Source organism: Bufo bufo, chromosome 6 (assembly GCF_905171765.1).
Source record: "Bufo bufo chromosome 6, aBufBuf1.1, whole genome shotgun sequence".
NCBI lineage: Eukaryota > Metazoa > Chordata > Amphibia > Anura > Bufonidae > Bufo > Bufo bufo.
In genome coordinates this window covers 187,593,787-187,617,418 of record NC_053394.1, presented here as the reverse complement: position 1 = coordinate 187,617,418, position 23,632 = coordinate 187,593,787, and the positions used below count along the sequence as shown (strand labels likewise).

Sequence of the window (23,632 nt, the reverse complement as noted above, 5' to 3'; positions counted from 1 at the left end):
GAGGACCTTGTGTACCAAGACCCAGTGGAGGGCCTGAGCCAACTGATCGAAGAGCCAGGGGCTGCTCTTGGAACCGAAGGTGAGCTTGGTGGAGAAATAATACAGGCCTTTCCACTTGATGCCGTGCCACTGCCAGAGGGCTGGCATGATGGGAAGCAACTTGAAGGCATCCGATATGTCGGCTTTGGACAACATGGACCCTGGGCCCGTTTTCATGATGATGGCGATAGCCTGGTCGATCGAAGCATATCTCATGCTCACTTCCTCCGAAGGAATGAGGGAATTAAGGCTGGGGACCTGGGAGCCGTGTGGGGCCGACAAGTCAATAATGAGTCTCTCCTTTTTGCTGAACTTGCCTGTGACTACCCCTACGGGACTGACTCTCCAGCGTTGAAAAGGGGGCACATAAAAGGGACCGATTAAGAACCCCTTGTTTAACTCGGCCTCTATTAGTGCGTCTACCGAAGCGGGATTTCTTTCGGCTGACAGAAGGTTCCTGCACTCATGTGTGAACTCTGGAGTCGTGATCAGCCCCGTATGGAAGCCCTCGTGAAATCCTGACACCAGGAACTGTACAAACCCTGGATTGTGGTGACCTTGCAAGTATTCTTGTAGACGGCTAATATTGACCACATTCATGTAATTTTTCACCGACTTTAATGAGCATGCTACTCGGGGGTGGGCCCTAAAACAGTTGGTACAGATATGTAACAGACGGCATTGCCCGAAATTACAAGACGCGTAATTGAAATTGTTACATATCTGTGCCCTCCCTAGTTGAACGATGGGTCGGCCCAGCTTGTCTACTGAGTTGGGGGGTCTGAAGACGTCGAGTGGACCAGCTGCAGAGCTGGAGGGGTAGGACGCCGTGCTGACGGCGGACTTATCGCACCACTCGACAGAGTAAAAGATAGACTGACAGGCAGAACAGGAGGGAGCCTTCAGGCCTGCAAAGTGTCTGCAGAAAAGCTCAGTGTCCAGGTTGGACCAGTCAGTAACGTGTTGGAATTGGGAGAGAGCCGCTGCCGCCTTAGCTGAAAATGAACAGTGGTAGTCATAGAATGCGTTCCCTCCATACCTATGACCCAATTCTGTGACCCTAAAGAGATACAGGTCTAGCTCCTCCCTCCTGTCCGGCCTGGCAGTGCAAATAACATCCCTAAAAAGGCTAAACGCCATGACGAACTCCGGAATGGACAATTTGCGGTTGAGCCGGTGGTCGCGGCTTCTCAGTACCACTGACACTTCCCCGCAAGCTATGACCTTATTGTCAGATAGGTCCCTGGAGGCTATCAGTAGAGACGCAAGATTGACATCCCTACCCTCCAGGATGTCCTTCCTGATGTTGATCGGGACAAAGTGGGAGGGAGTCACGTTGGGGACGGACTGGACAGAGCGAATGTCTGCTGCGGCAGAGGTGGAGGCGACCGGAACCTCGAGGGAGGAAACTGGCAAGACTGCGCTGCGAGCCTCGAAAGACTCCAACCTCGCCTGCATGGACGTGACGGCAGACGTCAGACTGTTTAGCATGACGTGTATCTGAGTCAGCAATGTTTGCATCGTGGTCGCAGGGGGATCATTGGTACTGGGTACCAGGGAGTCTTTCCACAGCCGATATAGCTCCGCTTTTCTGGCAGATGCCAGGAAAGGGACGCCCCGCTTTGTCAGTTCCTCCATGAGCCTGGGAATGGTCCAAGCACGTAGGGACGGTATACTGCCCCCTTCGGATGTCTCTGCTACGATCTCGTCCACTGACGCTTCGACAATGTCTGATGCGCGTGACATCGCAGCTGTGAAAACAGTAACGTAACATGACCGACTAGCCTAGATGACCACTGGTATCCGTGCAGCTGTCTAGACCATGTAACGAAAGGGTGAACTATCCCCGTGAGGCATTGCACACTAACACCAGAAGAGCCGTGAAGGAGTGGCCAGGAACCGCCACCCGGAAGTCCATGCAAGGAGACCTGACGTACTTACCAACTGAGAAGCACTATACTCTGATTTCCACGAAAGTATTAATGAAAATAGAACAACCTGTACGTAAAATAATGCATGAGACAAAAGCCTAAAAAGGCAGCATCTTCCCGTGCCCCAACGTGTACCCCCACTACCTTGATTGACAAGGAAAATCAATTGAGATCCAACCAACTCCTCTCTGACTAACAACTGCTTTGAACCTAGAAAACAACGACAGAACAACACAAAAAGAACCAGTCAATGCGTAAGGCTCAATTAACAGAACGTGAGTTGTGAGTAGAAAGTATGGTCGACTGATGAGTGTAGGTGGTTTTGATTGACGTAGACCACTACCTGACGTTGTTGATGAAACCCCTACCTATCTAGGTGGCACGGCGGCCCGTGCCAGACTTTAATGTGGGCGAGGAGCGGGTCGTTGCGTGCCCCACCGTGCTCCACGGTAACCACGTGGGGAACGCGGAGTTCCCTGGCACCGTGAACCACGTGGGGGTGGACCTTTGGCAACGGCTGACACCCCCCCCCAAACATGATTCGGGTGCCACGTGGAGAGCTAACGCATGTCCCTGACAGGGTGCTCAGTGCGGGGGGCCCCCTCCGTCCCAGGGTAGCGCCACCCGCCGGCTGAGCACTACTGCCGCGTGGGGAGCAGCGCAGCCCTCTGGCATGAAGTCGACACAGGGGGGCCCCCGGCGACGAGGGCCCTACCTTGCCGAAACTAGAAATGCTGCGTGGGGGGCCTCGCCGGTCCCTGATGGAGTGCTCAGTGCGGGGGTGCCCCCCTTCCCTAGAGGGGCCAACCCACCGCCGGCTGGGCATCTCCACCACGTGGGGAAACAGCGCTGCCCCCTGGCATAGGGGGAGGCTTTATCAGACACAGCCTCCCCCTTTCTTATGTGAGGACGTGCCACGTGGGGGGCCCACCGCTCCCTGATGGGGTGCCCAGTGCGGGGGTGCCCCCCTACTCCATGAGGGCCGACCCACCGCCGGCTGGGCCCCCCCACCACGTGGGGAAACGGTGCTGCCCCCTGGGCAACTTGAGATAACGGGGGGAGCCTGTGTCGCTTATCCCAACTGATGGGCGGAGCCACGTGATGCCGCCCCGCCCCCCGGCAGGGCGCTCGTTACAGGGGTGCCTCCCCTAGCTAGGGGGCCGGCCCACAGCTGACTGCGCAGCCCACCACGTGAGGGAGCGGGGCAGCATTGGCTGTGTTTATGGGCGAAAGGGGGCGGAAGCGGACGGAAGCGGGCGGGGAGGCGGCCGGGGGGTGGAGGTCCTCTCGTGATCGCTAGCCCCGCCCCCCGCCGGAGAGAGATGCCGTGCTCGGACCTGGGCGGCGGAGGAGGGGAGTGCCGTATCCGTGGGCTCCATCCCCCCCGCCGGCGGCTGAAGAGGTACCGCCGCTGTGAACGGGCAGGAGAGGTCCCCGGACTGTAGAGGCCCCGCTCCCTGCTGTCTGCTGGCAACGCAGTGACCCGGCGCCTGGCGGCCCCTACTCACCAAAGGGCCGACCACCGCACGGACGTCCACTCACCTTGTCTGCCGACAATGGACTGCCAGGTACGAGCGCACGCTTCCTGCGAAACTCTGCACGTCGTACGCATGTGGGAGGGTGCCGGCCGTTGAAGTAGGTGGCCAAGCCCCTCCCACAAATACAGGCCAATGAATCGGCCTTAACACTTAGTTATCGTATTATCGAGGATCAGTAAATGAATGTATAATCCACCTCTTAGTTTAGATAGTATATGAAAACTCTGACGCGTTTCCCCCAATTTATGGGTTCATCAGGGGGTCAATGGGATTTGGGTGATGGATACCAGCATAGATAATATGGTATCCGTAACTGAAAAAATTATGCCAGGCAAGATAAGATGGGGCGCCAATCATTGATGGCTGGAGGGAATCTCATTCACTCAGGCAAAGCATAACAATATGACCAGCACCAAAATAAATTACAACCAGACCACCAGACATAAAGGAAGGTAAAAAAAAGTCTAAATGAATGTATAATCCACCTCTTAGTTTAGATAGTATATGAAAACTCTGACGCGTTTCCCCCAATTTATGGGTTCATCAGAGGGTCAATGGGATTTGGGTGATGGATACCAGCATAGATAATATGGTATCCGTAACTGAAAAAATTATGCCAGGCAAGATAAGATGGGGCGCCAATCATTGATGGCTGGAGGGAATCTCATTCACTCAGGCAAAGCATACCAATATGACCAGCACCAAAATAAATTACAACCAGAAAAACATCCATTGTACAAGGGTAAAAATTAAAATAATGGAACCATTATCTCCATCAAATGATGGAAATGAATGCCACCTGCTAGACAGCACAGACTCTAAGGCCTCATGCACATGATCATATCCGTTTGCGGTACTCAAACCACAGATCCACAAAATATGGATACCATACGTGTGTTGTCCGAATGTGTATGTCCGGTTTGCAAATTATAGAACATGTCCTATTCTGACCCACAAACTGTGGGCTTTGCGGATGGCACATGGACGGTATCGGTATTTTGCAGATCCTCAATTTGTGGAGCGCAATTTGAATACCTTCTTGTGCATAAGGCCTTATAGTCAGTGCGGTTCATCAGGTAACATTCATTTCCGCCCTTTGATAGAGATGGTACTTCTATTATTTTAACTTTTCTCCTTTTATAATGGTTTACTGAGTCCTGTTATTTATTTTGTTCCCTTACATTTTTTAAAATTGCTAAAAAAAAAATTATGATACTTCTATTTTATCCTATAATTTTTTTTTATAAATCTCTCATAGAAAGTACTGGTATACATAGAAATGTATCTGTACTTTGTACATGTGAATACATAATACATGAGGAATAATACTATTGAGGTTTTTAGCCACAGAAAACGTCCAACATACTAGCACTGGAATCTGTGGCTCAATGGTTAGAGTCTACTAAAGGCTGTTTACTACTTCTGGTTTACTACAAAAAGCTGTGGGTTCAAAACAAAAAAAATTGTAACTGAATAAAAGTTAAAATAGACAGGTATATCCCTAAGCATACTGACAGAACTTGGGGATACCTCCAACTCGTTAATTTTCATAGCACTGACTCAAGCGCGGAAACTATTCTATTAGGGTCCATTTGCAAATTGACGATCTGCAAATCAGGGATACTGCCCATTTGCACCCCACACATTCCGCCCCTCTGTTAGAAATCCCTATTCTTGTCTGCAAAATGGACACGAATAGGACATGTTCTAGCTTTTTTTTGCAGAGCCTTTGAAAGTGTGCTGTCCGCATCTTTTGTGGCACCATTGAAATGAAGGCATCCGCATTTAATCAGCACAAAATTTGGATGGGATCAGTTGTGTGAACGGACCCTTACTGTAACAAACCAGGGCAAACTGGGGACCGTACAGTTAAAGGGGTTGTCCGGGATCAAACATTTTTTTTTAAAACTGCTTACTCACTGTTAGTAAAAACCAAACAAGTGGAGTGTTATATCAAAAAATGTTATTTATTATAAAATATAAAAATGGAGAACAACAGGATGTAATACAGTACACGGAGAAGCACAGGGTGAGTCAAATCAAAAGAACAACCATGAAACTGTGCAAAGTAATGCACAGATAGGTACGATCGAGAGGTAAAGCTAAAGCTAAGGCTCTGGGAAACCAGATAAATATCACATATAATAGTCTCCTCAATAGGGGTATGGTACACAACGCACCACAGACTAAATGTAATAAACCCAAGGTCGTAGCTAGCATACACGGAATAATATAGGCGTCACAATCAGCCAAATAAGGTAATATAATAATGAAAAATCACTTGGCTGGGATCCAAAATAATAAAACTGGTATACGCCTAAGTGCAAGGGACCCAGCGTGGATACATACAAGGGTGCCCCACACGCAGTATGGAACCGTGCTAAATACAGAACGTACCTGAAGACATGGTGGCAAAATGAATGACAGGCCCTGGGCGCGAGACCTCGACGCGCGTTTCACCTCAACGGCTTCGTCAGGAGGTACTATGTGATGCATCAGCAGGGTATATATAGAACATGATAGGGGTGGGGCGATGGACAGAAATTACCTGGATGCGGCACATCTGCGGACCACACGAACGGGCGCGGGAAGCTCCATGGTACGCGGCGCCATCTCTCAGCGCATCCACGTCTGCGCACCGCGCATGCGCGGCGGCACTTGCAGACGTCACGGAGCGCGTCGAGATGGCGTCGCCCAGCGCATGCGCACCCCGCGACCCCCGTGGAACGCAGGTGAACCGCAATCCACGGCTCTGAAAGAAACTAGAGGATGGGATATAATCGCACGATTACCACAATGCCGCAGGCATACCCTTGCTGCATCCCCACCGGGCCCCTCGCTCACAGAAATTATCATATAAGGAGAAGACCATCGATAGACATCTAATATGAATCAAAGGATAATAAAAAGTGACATAATCATAAGTGTGGCAGATAATAGCGTGACTTCCTGATATGCACACATAGTGACATATCAGATAGAAAAGTGACATGTAAGGGATCCATATAAATAGAACCATAATAGTGACTAACTATAGCATAACCCTGTAACTCACACACAGTGATGGGTAATAAAAAACATACGATGTGCTAGGGGTCCATAACAATAGAACCAGTACCAATATTGCGATCATACAGATGATCTAGTGGTATAATAAATAAAAGAGAAAATCTTATCCATAAAGACATCACATATGGAGGAAAGTGCTGTCAGTAATATACATATAATCATTAGTGTACATAATCCAGAACGTGTCCAGTCAGGTCATATGGGTCAGTATTACCATCTAGGCCGTAATTCACCCATAAATAGATACACTATCCGTCTCCTTCTCAAATATACATGATAATATAGTCTCTCAGATTACAAGACAAATTCATGTAGACAAAGAGACAGAAGTGTAAAGAACATGTAAGCCTAGAAGGTGGACATAGTAAAACAATTCATACGAGTAAAGGAAATCATCCCATTATATTAGTAAAAAAAGGGGGGATAATACTGTATAAAAAGCTGTATAATATAGACCCGCTGTGATAGTGGTAGAGGGTGGGGGCGAACAGGGTGGCACCCCGGGCAGCAAAAGGCAGCCCGCGGGGTCACCCCAGGCACACCCAACCCACCGCCCAGCATGGATGACAAGAGGATACACAAAAAGTCCTGAAACGGAAAGGGGTGACCGGGGTGACACCACCGGCGGCAAAGGCCGCCGGCGGGGTCAGCCGAGACACCCCCAGCCGCCAAGACAAAGAACAACGAGAGCAGCAATGTGAACCGAGGCAATAGTGGAGTCGGGGCGAACCGGACGGCACCACAAACGCCATCAGAGCCGAATGCGGGGTCGACCCGGGCCCCCACAACCCCAAAAAGAGGAGGGCCACGATGAAATTGGCCCCACCCATATGGCACCGTGCACATCAGATATCTAACAAGGCCTCCCCAAACATATAGCAATATCATAACAAGGATCTCACTGGCTATAATATGCCAGGCAGATCTATACCCATATATTCTCGGAGCACAAGGTAGTGCCCCGCCATATGTATATATACTAGGAGTAATATAATATCATGTAAATGTGTTGCTAGGAGGTCTTGACGAACATCCTCTCTTGTGGCGGCCATGTCATCACAATAGGTGGCTCCGTCCATCGTCACCAATTCCACACAGAAATGAATAGCATGATCTCAAAAAGAAAAAAATAACAATATTATAGAAAATACAATATAATAAAACAAAAGAAAAAATATACCCTGCAATAAAATTCGCGCAATTTTCATAGAAAGGAAGAAAAACTGTTAGATTCATTAAGGCCGTACGGAGTGACGGTATCAAGGTTGACAATCCACCTAGTCTCTCTACGGAGTAGAGCCACTTTAATATTACCGCCTCTAGACCCTAGATGGATTCTGTCAATACCCTTCACCGTCAGTCCCCCTGGATCGGACCCGTGAAACCTGCGAAAATGTCGTGGAACCGCCTGCAGTGACTCCCAATCCTTCTCAGGGATTTCCGCCGCTGCTCGAATCCTACACACATGTTCCAGAACCCGTGTCTTCAGGGCTCTCTTTGTCATACCAACATAAAAAAGATTACATGGGCATGTGATCAGATATATCACAGCCTCAGTGTTACAATTTATGTTGTGTACGATCTTAAAGTCTTTTCGGCCTGAGGAGTCACTGAAGGCGGTAGAACGAATCATGTACCTGCAGGCGGCACACGATCCACAGGAGAAAGACCCCCACTTGGGACCTTTACTGCCAAAAATACCCCCCCTGGGTGTGGGGACATAGTGACTCTTTGTGAGGATGTCACGCAAATTGCGTGACCGCCTCCACGTAATCTGGGGATATATAGGGAGGCATACCGCCAGATCACCATCTGTGTGAAGAACTGACCAATGTCTCCTCAGAATGTTCTGAATATACCTCCATTTCGAATTGAAAGGGGTAATGAATCTCACACATGTGTCACGGTTATCCCTTTTCTGAACTCTACTCACCAACAAGGAGTCTCTAGATGTTTTTTTGGCTCTTTCATAGCCCCGCTGTATGGTATTATATTGATAACCTCTTTCGAGGAATCGTTGTGTCAGCACGCCGGCTTGTTGTTCGAACTGCTTATCACTGGAGCAGATCCTGCGAGTTCTTAGGAACTGCCCTGTAGGTAATGCCCGAATTGTATTGGGATGGTGAGCAGAGGAGGCGTGGAGAAGGGCATTGACGGCAGTGGACTTCCTGAAAAGATCAGTGGACAAATGACCGTCAGATCCCTTAGTGATCATTATATCCAAGAATTCGACATTCGTAAGACTATATTTCCAGGTAAGTCTGATATTACGTGTGTTCTGGTTGAGACAGGCCAAAAAGTTTTCCAAGGCCGGAATAGTATCTTGCCATAGGAAAAACACATCGTCTATATACCTAGACCATAGGAGTGCGGCATCATATCCAGGTGTTTCCTGGACGATCTCTCTCTCCCACAGCCCCAGGAACAAGTTGGCATATGCGGGGGCATACGATGTCCCCATAGCTGTCCCCTGGAGCTGTAGGAAGAGGCGGTCCTTAAATAAAAAATAGTTATGCGTGAGCATAAATTCTAACAATGTCAGAATAAACTCAATCATACCATTGTCATAATCTGACATGGTCAAAAAGGATCTGGATGCCCGCACTCCCTGGTCATGGTATATAGACGTGTATAACGACTCAATGTCGCATGTGACAAGGACCACATCTGGGTCAACATGAATCCCATTTAGCCGTCTCAGCATGTCGGTGGTATCCTTAACAAAAGAAGGAAGGGTTTCTACGCTTTTCTGGAGAAAAAAATCAATAAACCTTCCCACATTGGTGCACAAGCTGCCGATCCCCGAAACGATCGGACGTCCGGGAGGATGGGTACGGCTCTTGTGCACCTTAGGGAGCAGATATAGGGTGGATTTGACCGGGAAGTCAACTCTCAACCCTTCCATCATTTTAGTAGTAATAATGCCCTGATCACAGGCTTCTGCAAGAATATTATCCAACTCATTCTTATAAAGTGTAGTGGGGTCCCTCTCAATTCTACGGTAGCATACCTTGTTGTTGAGCTGCCTAAAAACCTCTCTTTCGTACATCTGCACAGGCCATATCACGACATTACCCCCCTTGTCAGCAGGTTTGATCACCACATCTCTCAATTCCTGTAGCTCCCGAAGTGCCTGTCTCTGTGAACGAGTCAGGTTGTCTTTTCCAATATGTACATGGTCTATATTTAGATCTCGTTTTACTAATTTCACAAAGACATCCACCGCGGGGCACAATGTTTTAGGGGGGAATGTACGTGAGCGCCTGTGCAGATGTACGGGAGACCTACTGGGTACAGTAGCCATCTGATCCTCTAAAAGGGATTCCAGGTCACGGATCGCCTGCCTCTCAGCCGGCGACATCGAGGCAGTCGCATCGTGACCACGACTAAAGTGCTTCTTAAATAGAAGCTTCCGAGCAAACAATTCCAAATCTTTAACTACCTCAAAGTAGTCAAATCTACCCACAGGGGAAAAGGATAGCCCCTTCTGCAGAACTTGCTGTTGTGTTAAAGTGAGACTAATGGTAGAAAGGTTAATTACCTTCAGTTCTGTACTCTCTTCCCTCAGCCATTCCCATTCCAGTGTTTCCGTTTGTATACTGGGGTACGTAGATTGTACCCTCCCCTTTCGGGATCCGGACCACGTGCCGCGGCCGGGCGTCCTTCTAAAAAAGGCACGCCACATTCTTCTTCGGATGTTGAAGACACCAGAGATTGGGAACGTGAACGGGATTCAGGTCTAGGGTTAGTACGTTGCCACTTAAACACTTTGTTCTGCTGGTAATCCCCCAGATCTCTCTGAAATTTTTTGGTTTTAATAGACTGAATCTCACGCTCCCACTTGGCAAGATCTTCCTCCAAATTTTTGTCAAATGATTCCAGTTCTTCCTTAGTCAGCAGTAGCTGGATACCGTCCTTATGGCCGTCAATGTCCTTCTCCACAGCCTCCAAAGCTCTACGATCTGCCCCAATGAGCAGCTCAATAAGGGTTTGAGAACATTTAGTGAGGGTTTCCTCCCATTTGGTGGTAAATGTGGGGTCCTCCCCCTCCAATGTGGGAAAGATTTGGACCCTAAGACCTCGTGGTATGATGTTCCTAGTTAGGTAATTTTCTAGTGCGGCCTTATTCCACCACAACTTGATCCGTTTTTTCAGGGCCTCTCTGATCTTAAGTTTAAGTTCCTTGCTATCGCATTTCTCCGTGTCCTGTGCCGTAGTATCCCCAAATACTGTTCCCAACTGTGACAACCAGTTTTTGTCACGTGCTCGGAAATCCATGTATGAGGAATTGCCTGAAAATATATATAAATGCTATTATCCTACAAAAAGGCAGCTCTGTCAACTAAGACAGCTATAATGACCACTTGTACCACATCCAGAGTAAACTAAAAACCAAACAAGTGGAGTGTTATATCAAAAAATGTTATTTATTATAAAATATAAAAATGGAGAACAACAGGATGTAATACAGTACACGGAGAAGCACAGGGTGAGTCAAATCAAAAGAACAACCATGAAACTGTGCAAAGTAATGCACAGATAGGTACGATCGAGAGGTAAAGCTAAAGCTAAGGCTCTGGGAAACCAGATAAATATCACATATAATAGTCTCCTCAATAGGGGTATGGTACACAACGCACCACAGACTAAATGTAATAAACCCAAGGTCGTAGCTAGCATACACGGAATAATATAGGCGTCACAATCAGCCAAATAAGGTAATATAATAATGAAAAATCACTTGGCTGGGATCCAAAATAATAAAACTGGTATACGCCTAAGTGCAAGGGACCCAGCGTGGATACATACAAGGGTGCCCCACACGCAGTATGGAACCGTGCTAAATACAGAACGTACCTGAAGACATGGTGGCAAAATGAATGACAGGCCCTGGGCGCGAGACCTCGACGCGCGTTTCACCTCAACGGCTTCGTCAGGAGGTACTATGTGATGCATCAGCAGGGTATATATAGAACATGATAGGGGTGGGGCGATGGACAGAAATTACCTGGATGCGGCACATCTGCGGACCACACGAACGGGCGCGGGAAGCTCCATGGTACGCGGCGCCATCTCTCAGCGCATCCACGTCTGCGCACCGCGCATGCGCGGCGGCACTTGCAGACGTCACGGAGCGCGTCGAGATGGCGTCGCCCAGCGCATGCGCACCCCGCGACCCCCGTGGAACGCAGGTGAACCGCAATCCACGGCTCTGAAAGAAACTAGAGGATGGGATATAATCGCACGATTACCACAATGCCGCAGGCATACCCTTGCTGCATCCCCACCGGGCCCCTCGCTCACAGAAATTATCATATAAGGAGAAGACCATCGATAGACATCTAATATGAATCAAAGGATAATAAAAAGTGACATAATCATAAGTGTGGCAGATAATAGCGTGACTTCCTGATATGCACACATAGTGACATATCAGATAGAAAAGTGACATGTAAGGGATCCATATAAATAGAACCATAATAGTGACTAACTATAGCATAACCCTGTAACTCACACACAGTGATGGGTAATAAAAAACATACGATGTGCTAGGGGTCCATAACAATAGAACCAGTACCAATATAGCGATCATACAGATGATCTAGTGGTATAATAAATAAAAGAGAAAATCTTATCCATAAAGACATCACATATGGAGGAAAGTGCTGTCAGTAATATACATATAATCATTAGTGTACATAATCCAGAACGTGTCCAGTCAGGTCATATGGGTCAGTATTACCATCTAGGCCGTAATTCACCCATAAATAGATACACTATCCGTCTCCTTCTCAAATATACATGATAATATAGTCTCTCAGATTACAAGACAAATTCATGTAGACAAAGAGACAGAAGTGTAAAGAACATGTAAGCCTAGAAGGTGGACATAGTAAAACAATTCATACGAGTAAAGGAAATCATCCCATTATATTAGTAAAAAAAGGGGGGATAATACTGTATAAAAAGCTGTATAATATAGACCCGCTGTGATAGTGGTAGAGGGTGGGGGCGAACAGGGTGGCACCCCGGGCAGCAAAAGGCAGCCCGCGGGGTCACCCCAGGCACACCCAACCCACCGCCCAGCATGGATGACAAGAGGATACACAAAAAGTCCTGAAACGGAAAGGGGTGACCGGGGTGACACCACCGGCGGCAAAGGCCGCCGGCGGGGTCAGCCGAGACACCCCCAGCCGCCAAGACAAAGAACAACGAGAGCAGCAATGTGAACCGAGGCAATAGTGGAGTCGGGGCGAACCGGACGGCACCACAAATGCCATCAGAGCCGAATGCGGGGTCGACCCGGGCCCCCACAACCCCAAAAAGAGGAGGGCCACGATGAAATTGGCCCCACCCATATGGCACCGTGCACATCAGATATCTAACAAGGCCTCCCCAAACATATAGCAATATCATAACAAGGATCTCACTGGCTATAATATGCCAGGCAGATCTATACCCATATATTCTCGGAGCACAAGGTAGTGCCCCGCCATATGTATATATACTAGGAGTAATATAATATCATGTAAATGTGTTGCTAGGAGGTCTTGACGAACATCCTCTCTTGTGGCGGCCATGTCATCACAATAGGTGGCTCCGTCCATCGTCACCAATTCCACACAGAAATGAATAGCATGATCTCAAAAAGAAAAAAATAACAATATTATAGAAAATACAATATAATAAAACAAAAGAAAAAATATACCCTGCAATAAAATTCGCGCAATTTTCATAGAAAGGAAGAAAAACTGTTAGATTCATTAAGGCCGTACGGAGTGACGGTATCAAGGTTGACAATCCACCTAGTCTCTCTACGGAGTAGAGCCACTTTAATATTACCGCCTCAAGACCCTAGATGGATTCTGTCAATACCCTTCACCGTCAGTCCCCCTGGATCGGACCCGTGAAACCTGCGAAAATGTCGTGGAACCGCCTGCAGTGACTCCCAATCCTTCTCAGGGATTTCCGCCGCTGCTCGAATCCTACACACATGTTCCAGAACCCGTGTCTTCAGGGCTCTCTTTGTCATACCAACATAAAAAAGATTACATGGGCATGTGATCAGATATATCACAGCCTCAGTGTTACAATTTATGTTGTGTACGATCTTAAAGTCTTTTCGGCCTGAGGAGTCACTGAGGCGGTAGAACGAATCATGTACCTGCAGGCGGCACACGATCCACAGGAGAAAGACCCCCACTTGGGACCTTTACTGCCAAAAATACCCCCCCTGGGTGTGGGGACATAGTGACTCTTTGTGAGGATGTCACGCAAATTGCGTGACCGCCTCCACGTAATCTGGGGATATATAGGGAGGCATACCGCCAGATCACCATCTGTGTGAAGAACTGACCAATGTCTCCTCAGAATGTTCTGAATATACCTCCATTTCGAATTGAAAGGGGTAATGAATCTCACACATGTGTCACGGTTATCCCTTTTCTGAACTCTACTCACCAACAAGGAGTCTCTAGATGTTTTTTTGGCTCTTTCATAGCCCCGCTGTATGGTATTATATTGATAACCTCTTTCGAGGAATCGTTGTGTCAGCACGCCGGCTTGTTGTTCGAACTGCTTATCACTGGAGCAGATCCTGCGAGTTCTTAGGAACTGCCCTGTAGGTATTGCCCGAATCGTATTGGGATGGTGAGCAGAGGAGGCGTGGAGAAGGGCATTGACGGCAGTGGACTTCCTGAAAAGATCAGTGGACAAATGACCGTCAGATCCCTTAGTGATCATTATATCCAAGAATTCGACATTCGTAAGACTATATTTCCAGGTAAGTCTGATATTACGTGTGTTCTGGTTGAGACAGGCCAAAAAGTTTTCCAAGGCCGGAATAGTATCTTGCCATAGGAAAAACACATCGTCTATATACCTAGACCATAGGAGTGCGGCATCATATCCAGGTGTTTCCTGGACGATCTCTCTCTCCCACAGCCCCAGGATATCCCAAGTTGGCATATGCGGGGGCACACGATGCCCCCATAGCTGTCCCCTGGAGCTGTAGGAAGAGGCGGTCCTTAAATAAAAAATATCGCCTGCCTCTCAGCCGGCAATATCGAGGCAGTCGCATTGGAAAAGACTACCTCAAAGTAGTCAAATCTACCCACAGGGGAAAAGGATAGCCCCTTCTGCAGAACTTGCAGTTGTGTTAAAGTGAGACTAATGGTAGAAAGGTTAATTACCTTCAGTTCTGTTTTACAGGTAGTTAAAGATTTGGAATTGTTTGCTCGGAAGCTTCTATTTAAGAAGCACTTTAGTCGTGGTCACGATGCGACTGCCTCGATGTCGCCGGCTGAGAGGCAGGCGATCCGTGACCTGGAATCCCTTTTAGAGGATCAGATGGCTACTGTACCCAGTAGGTCTCCCGTACATCTGCACAGGCGCTCACGTACATTCCCCCCTAAAACATTGTGCCCCGCGGTGGATGTCTTTGTGAAATTAGTAAAACGAGATCTAAATATAGACCATGTACATATTGGAAAAGACAACCTGACTCGTTCACAGAGACAGGCACTTCGGGAGCTACAGGAATTGAGAGATGTGGTGATCAAACCTGCTGACAAGGGGGGTAATGTCGTGATATGGCCTGTGCAGATGTTACGAAAGAGAGGTTTTTAGGCAGCTCAACAACAAGGTATGCTACCGTAGAATTGAGAGGGACCCCACTACACTTTATAAGAATGAGTTGGATAATATTCTTGCAGAAGCCTGTGATCAGGGCATTATTACTACTAAAATTATGGAAGGGTTGAGAGTTGACTTCCCGGTCAAATCCACCCTATATCTGCTCCCTAAGGTGCACAAGAGCCGTACCCATCCTCCCGGACGTCCGATCGTTTCGGGGATCGGCAGCTTGTGCACCAATGTGGGAAGGTTTATTGATTTTTTTCTCCAGAAAAGCGTAGAAACCCTTCCTTCTTTTGTTAAGGATACCACCGACATGCTGAGACGGCTAAATGGGATTCATGTTGACCCAGATGTGGTCCTTGTCACATGCGACATTGAGTCGTTATACACGTCTATATACCATGACCAGGGAGTGCGGGCATCCAGATCCTTTTTGACCATGTCAGATTATGACAATGGTATGATTGAGTTTATTCTGACATTGTTAGAATTTATGCTCACGCATAACTATTTTTTATTTAAGGACCGCCTCTTCCTACAGCTCCAGGGGACAGCTATGGGGGCATCGTGTGCCCCCGCATATGCCAACTTGTTCCTGGGGCTGTGGGAGAGAGAGATCGTCCAGGAAACACCTGGATATGATGCCGCACTCCTATGGTCTAGGTATATAGACGATGTGTTTTTCCTATGGCAAGATACTATTCCAGCCTTGGAAAACTTTTTGGCCTGTCTCAACCAGAACACACGTAATATCAGACTTACCTGGAAATATAGTCTTACGAATGTCGAATTCTTGGATATAATGATCACTAAGGGATCTGACGGTCATTTGTCCACTGATCTTTTCAGGAAGTCCACTGCCGTCAATGCCCTTCTCCACGCCTCCTCTGCTCACCATCCCAATACGATTCGGGCAATACCTACAGGGCAGTTCCTAAGAACTCGCAGGATCTGCTCCAGTGATAAGCAGTTCGAACAACAAGCCGGCGTGCTGACACAACGATTCCTCGAAAGAGGTTATCAATATAATACCATACAGCGGGGCTATGAAAGAGCCAAAAAAACATCTAGAGACTCCTTGTTGGTGAGTAGAGTTCAGAAAAGGGATAACCGTGACACATGTGTGAGATTCATTACCCCTTTCAATTCGAAATGGAGGTATATTCAGAACATTCTGAGGAGACATTGGTCAGTTCTTCACACAGATGGTGATCTGGCGGTATGCCTCCCTATATATCCCCAGATTACGTGGAGGCGGTCACGCAATTTGCGTGACATCCTCACAAAGAGTCACTATGTCCCCACACCCAGGGGGGGTATTTTTGGCAGTAAAGGTCCCAAGTGGGGGTCTTTCTCCTGTGGATCGTGTGCCGCCTGCAGGTACATGATTCGTTCTACCGCCTTCAGTGACTCCTCAGGCCGAAAAGACTTTAAGATCGTACACAACATAAATTGTAACACTGAGGCTGTGATATATCTGATCACATGCCCATGTAATCTTTTTTATGTTGGTATGACAAAGAGAGCCCTGAAGACACGGGTTCTGGAACATGTGTGTAGGATTCGAGCAGCGGCGGAAATCCCTGAGAAGGATTGGGAGTCACTGCAGGCGGTTCCACGACATTTTCGCAGGTTTCACGGGTCCGATCCAGGGGGACTGACGGTGAAGGGTATTGACAGAATCCATCTAGGGTCTAGAGGCGGTAATATTAAAGTGGCTCTACTCCGTAGAGAGACTAGGTGGATTGTCAACCTTGATACCGTCACTCCGTACGGCCTTAATGAATCTAACAGTTTTTCTTCCTTTCTATGAAAATTGCGCGAATTTTATTGCAGGGTATATTTTTTCTTTTGTTTTATTATATTGTATTTTCTATAATATTGTTATTTTTTTCTTTTTGAGATCATGCTATTCATTTCTGTGTGGAATTGGTGACGATGGACGGAGCCACCTATTGTGATGACATGGCCGCCACAAGAGAGGATGTTCGTCAAGACCTCCTAGCAACACATTTACATGATATTATATTACTCCTAGTATATATACATATGGCGGGGCACTACCTTGTGCTCCGAGAATATATGGGTATAGATCTGCCTGGCATATTATAGCCAGTGAGATCCTTGTTATGATATTGCTATATGTTTGGGGAGGCCTTGTTAGATATCTGATGTGCACGGTGCCATATGGGTGGGGCCAATTTCATCGTGGCCCTCCTCTTTTTGGGGTTGTGGGGGCCCGGGTCGACCCCGCATTCGGCTCTGATGGCATTTGTGGTGCCGTCCGGTTCGCCCCGACTCCACTATTGCCTCGGTTCACATTGCTGCTCTCGTTGTTCTTTGTCTTGGCGGCTGGGGGTGTCTCGGCTGACCCCGCCGGCGGCCTTTGCCGCCGGTGGTGTCACCCCGGTCACCCCTTTCCGTTTCAGGACTTTTTGTGTATCCTCTTGTCATCCATGCTGGGCGGTGGGTTGGGTGTGCCTGGGGTGACCCCGCGGGCTGCCTTTTGCTGCCCGGGGTGCCACCCTGTTCGCCCCCACCCTCTACCACTATCACAGCGGGTCTATATTATACAGCTTTTTATACAGTATTATCCCCCCTTTTTTTACTAATATAATGGGATGATTTCCTTTACTCGTATGAATTGTTTTACTATGTCCACCTTCTAGGCTTACATGTTCTTTACACTTCTGTCTCTTTGTCTACATGAATTTGTCTTGTAATCTGAGAGACTATATTATCATGTATATTTGAGAAGGAGACGGATAGTGTATCTATTTATGGGTGAATTACGGCCTAGATGGTAATACTGACCCATATGACCTGACTGGACACGTTCTGGATTATGTACACTAATGATTATATGTATATTACTGACAGCACTTTCCTCCATATGTGATGTCTTTATGGATAAGATTTTCTCTTTTATTTATTATACCACTAGATCATCTGTATGATCGCTATATTGGTACTGGTTCTATTGTTATGGACCCCTAGCACATCGTATGTTTTTTATTACCCATCACTGTGTGTGAGTTACAGGGTTATGCTATAGTTAGTCACTATTATGGTTCTATTTATATGGATCCCTTACATGTCACTTTTCTATCTGATATGTCACTATGTGTGCATATCAGGAAGTCACGCTATTACCTGCCACACTTATGATTATGTCACTTTTTATTATCCTTTGATTCATATTAGATGTCTATCGATGGTCTTCTCCTTATATGATAATTTCTGTGAGCGAGGGGCCCGGTGGGGATGCAGCAAGGGTATGCCTGCGGCATTGTGGTAATCGTGCGATTATATCCCATCCTCTAGTTTCTTTCAGAGCCGTGGATTGCGGTTCACCTGCGTTCCACGGGGGTCGCGGGGTGCGCATGCGCTGGGCGACGCCATCTCGACGCGCTCCGTGACGTCTGCAAGTGCCGCCGCGCATGCGCGGTGCGCAGACGTGGATGCGCTGAGAGATGGCGCCGCGTACCATGGAGCTTCCCGCGCCCGTTCGTGTGGTCCGCAGATGTGCCGCATCCAGGTAATTTCTGTCCATCGCCCCACCCCTATCATGTTCTATATATACCCTGCTGATGCATCACATAGTACCTCCTGACGAAGCCGTTGAGGTGAAACGCGCGTCGAGGTCTCGCGCCCAGGGCCTGTCATTCATTTTGCCACCATGTCTTCAGGTACGTTCTGTATTTAGCACGGTTCCATACTGCGTGTGGGGCACCCTTGTATGTATCCACGCTGGGTCCCTTGCACTTAGGCGTATACCAGTTTTATTATTTTGGATCCCAGCCAAGTGATTTTTCATTATTATATTACCTTATTTGGCTGATTGTGACGCCTATATTATTCCGTGTATGCTAGCTACGACCTTGGGTTTATTACATTTAGTCTGTGGTGCGTTGTGTACCATACCCCTATTGAGGAGACTATTATATGTGATATTTATCTGGTTTCCCAGAGCCTTAGCTTTAGCTTTACCTCTCGATCGTACCTATCTGTGCATTACTTTGCACAGTTTCATGGTTGTTCTTTTGATTTGACTCACCCTGTGCTTCTCCGTGTACTGTATTACATCCTGTTGTTCTCCATTTTTATATTTTATAATAAATAACATTTTTTGATATAACACTCCACTTGTTTGGTTTTTAGTTTACTCTGGATGTGGTACAAGTGGTCATTATAGCTGTCTTAGTTGACAGAGCTGCCTTTTTGTAGGATAATAGCATTTATATATATTTTCAGGCAATTCCTCATACATGGATTTCCGAGCACGTGACAAAAACTGGTTGTCACAGTTGGGAACAGTATTTGGGGATACTACGGCACAGGACACGGAGAAATGCGATAGCAAGGAACTTAAACTTAAGATCAGAGAGGCCCTGAAAAAACGGATCAAGTTGTGGTGGAATAAGGCCGCACTAGAAAATTACCTAACTAGGAACATCATACCACGAGGTCTTAGGGTCCAAATCTTTCCCACATTGGAGGGGGAGGACCCCACATTTACCACCAAATGGGAGGAAACCCTCACTAAATGTTCTCAAACCCTTATTGAGCTGCTCATTGGGGCAGATCGTAGAGCTTTGGAGGCTGTGGAGAAGGACATTGACGGCCATAAGGACGGTATCCAGCTACTGCTGACTAAGGAAGAACTGGAATCATTTGACAAAAATTTGGAGGAAGATCTTGCCAAGTGGGAGCGTGAGATTCAGTCTATTAAAACCAAAAAATTTCAGAGAGATCTGGGGGATTACCAGCAGAACAAAGTGTTTAAGTGGCAACGTACTAACCCTAGACCTGAATCCCGTTCACGTTCCCAATCTCTGGTGTCTTCAACATCCGAAGAAGAATGTGGCGTGCCTTTTTTAGAAGGACGCCCGGCCGCGGCACGTGGTCCGGATCCCGAAAGGGGAGGGTACAATCTACGTACCCCAGTATACAAACGGAAACACTGGAATGGGAATGGCCGAGGGAAGAGAGTACAGAACTGAAGGTAATTAACCTTTCTACCATTAGTCTCACTTTAACACAACAGCAAGTTCTGCAGAAGGGGCTATCCTTTTCCCCTGTGGGTAGATTTGACTACTTTGAGGTAGTTAAAGATTTGGAATTGTTTGCTCGGAAGCTTCTATTTAAGAAGCACTTTAGTCGTGGTCACGATGCGACTGCCTCGATGTCGCCGGCTGAGAGGCAGGCGATCCGTGACCTGGAATCCCTTTTAGAGGATCAGATGGCTACTGTACCCAGTAGGTCTCCCGTACATCTGCACAGGCGCTCACGTACATTCCCCCCTAAAACATTGTGCCCCGCGGTGGATGTCTTTGTGAAATTAGTAAAACGAGATCTAAATATAGACCATGTACATATTGGAAAAGACAACCTGACTCGTTCACAGAGACAGGCACTTCGGGAGCTACAGGAATTGAGAGATGTGGTGATCAAACCTGCTGACAAGGGGGGTAATGTCGTGATATGGCCTGTGCAGATGTACGAAAGAGAGGTTTTTAGGCAGCTCAACAACAAGGTATGCTACCGTAGAATTGAGAGGGACCCCACTACACTTTATAAGAATGAGTTGGATAATATTCTTGCAGAAGCCTGTGATCAGGGCATTATTACTACTAAAATGATGGAAGGGTTGAGAGTTGACTTCCCGGTCAAATCCACCCTATATCTGCTCCCTAAGGTGCACAAGAGCCGTACCCATCCTCCCGGACGTCCGATCGTTTCGGGGATCGGCAGCTTGTGCACCAATGTGGGAAGGTTTATTGATTTTTTTCTCCAGAAAAGCGTAGAAACCCTTCCTTCTTTTGTTAAGGATACCACCGACATGCTGAGACGGCTAAATGGGATTCATGTTGACCCAGATGTGGTCCTTGTCACATGCGACATTGAGTCGTTATACACGTCTATATACCATGACCAGGGAGTGCGGGCATCCAGATCCTTTTTGACCATGTCAGATTATGACAATGGTATGATTGAGTTTATTCTGACATTGTTAGAATTTATGCTCACGCATAACTATTTTTTATTTAAGGACCGCCTCTTCCTACAGCTCCAGGGGACAGCTATGGGGGCATCGTGTGCCCCCGCATATGCCAACTTGTTCCTGGGGCTGTGGGAGAGAGAGATCGTCCAGGAAACACCTGGATATGATGCCGCACTCCTATGGTCTAGGTATATAGACGATGTGTTTTTCCTATGGCAAGATACTATTCCGGCCTTGGAAAACTTTTTGGCCTGTCTCAACCAGAACACACGTAATATCAGACTTACCTGGAAATATAGTCTTACGAATGTCGAATTCTTGGATATAATGATCACTAAGGGATCTGACGGTCATTTGTCCACTGATCTTTTCAGGAAGTCCACTGCCGTCAATGCCCTTCTCCACGCCTCCTCTGCTCACCATCCCAATACGATTCGGGCATTACCTACAGGGCAGTTCCTAAGAACTCGCAGGATCTGCTCCAGTGATAAGCAGTTCGAACAACAAGCCGGCGTGCTGACACAACGATTCCTCGAAAGAGGTTATCAATATAATACCATACAGCGGGGCTATGAAAGAGCCAAAAAAACATCTAGAGACTCCTTGTTGGTGAGTAGAGTTCAGAAAAGGGATAACCGTGACACATGTGTGAGATTCATTACCCCTTTCAATTCGAAATGGAGGTATATTCAGAACATTCTGAGGAGACATTGGTCAGTTCTTCACACAGATGGTGATCTGGCGGTATGCCTCCCTATATATCCCCAGATTACGTGGAGGCGGTCACGCAATTTGCGTGACATCCTCACAAAGAGTCACTATGTCCCCACACCCAGGGGGGGTATTTTTGGCAGTAAAGGTCCCAAGTGGGGGTCTTTCTCCTGTGGATCGTGTGCCGCCTGCAGGTACATGATTCGTTCTACCGCCTTCAGTGACTCCTCAGGCCGAAAAGACTTTAAGATCGTACACAACATAAATTGTAACACTGAGGCTGTGATATATCTGATCACATGCCCATGTAATCTTTTTTATGTTGGTATGACAAAGAGAGCCCTGAAGACACGGGTTCTGGAACATGTGTGTAGGATTCGAGCAGCGGCGGAAATCCCTGAGAAGGATTGGGAGTCACTGCAGGCGGTTCCACGACATTTTCGCAGGTTTCACGGGTCCGATCCAGGGGGACTGACGGTGAAGGGTATTGACAGAATCCATCTAGGGTCTAGAGGCGGTAATATTAAAGTGGCTCTACTCCGTAGAGAGACTAGGTGGATTGTCAACCTTGATACCGTCACTCCGTACGGCCTTAATGAATCTAACAGTTTTTCTTCCTTTCTATGAAAATTGCGCGAATTTTATTGCAGGGTATATTTTTTCTTTTGTTTTATTATATTGTATTTTCTATAATATTGTTATTTTTTTCTTTTTGAGATCATGCTATTCATTTCTGTGTGGAATTGGTGACGATGGACGGAGCCACCTATTGTGATGACATGGCCGCCACAAGAGAGGATGTTCGTCAAGACCTCCTAGCAACACATTTACATGATATTATATTACTCCTAGTATATATACATATGGCGGGGCACTACCTTGTGCTCCGAGAATATATGGGTATAGATCTGCCTGGCATATTATAGCCAGTGAGATCCTTGTTATGATATTGCTATATGTTTGGGGAGGCCTTGTTAGATATCTGATGTGCACGGTGCCATATGGGTGGGGCCAATTTCATCGTGGCCCTCCTCTTTTTGGGGTTGTGGGGGCCCGGGTCGACCCCGCATTCGGCTCTGATGGCGTTTGTGGTGCCGTCCGGTTCGCCCCGACTCCACTATTGCCTCGGTTCACATTGCTGCTCTCGTTGTTCTTTGTCTTGGCGGCTGGGGGTGTCTCGGCTGACCCCGCCGGCGGCCTTTGCCGCCGGTGGTGTCACCCCGGTCACCCCTTTCCGTTTCAGGACTTTTTGTGTATCCTCTTGTCATCCATGCTGGGCGGTGGGTTGGGTGTGCCTGGGGTGACCCCGCGGGCTGCCTTTTGCTGCCCGGGGTGCCACCCTGTTCGCCCCCACCCTCTACCACTATCACAGCGGGTCTATATTATACAGCTTTTTATACAGTATTATCCCCCCTTTTTTTACTAATATAATGGGATGATTTCCTTTACTCGTATGAATTGTTTTACTATGTCCACCTTCTAGGCTTACATGTTCTTTACACTTCTGTCTCTTTGTCTACATGAATTTGTCTTGTAATCTGAGAGACTATATTATCATGTATATTTGAGAAGGAGACGGATAGTGTATCTATTTATGGGTGAATTACGGCCTAGATGGTAATACTGACCCATATGACCTGACTGGACACGTTCTGGATTATGTACACTAATGATTATATGTATATTACTGACAGCACTTTCCT

The 23,632-nt window shown here is 47.3% G+C and overlaps 1 protein-coding gene across 1 annotated transcript; it reads left to right on the top strand.

Moving 5' to 3' along the window:
- Positions 1-15,377: 15,377 nt before the first annotated feature.
- Positions 15,378-17,156, top strand: LOC121004741. The gene is made up of 2 exons (XM_040437071.1): positions 15,378-16,298; positions 17,118-17,156. The coding sequence occupies exons 1-2, from the start codon at positions 15,528-15,530 to the stop codon at positions 17,148-17,150; spliced, it is 804 nt and encodes a 267-aa protein (XP_040293005.1). The 5' UTR covers positions 15,378-15,527; the 3' UTR covers positions 17,151-17,156.
- The last annotated feature ends 6,476 nt before the right edge of the window (positions 17,157-23,632 follow it).

Excerpts from the sequence above, each read along its gene's own strand:
- LOC121004741 (XM_040437071.1), top strand. The coding sequence starts at position 15,528 with ATGCTGAGACGGCTAAATGGGATTCATGTTGACCCAGATGTGGTCCTT. Across the intron at positions 16,299-17,117 it reads CATCTAGAGACTCCTTGTTG|ATCATGCTATTCATTTCTGT; the intron begins GTGAGTAGAGTT and ends TTTCTTTTTGAG.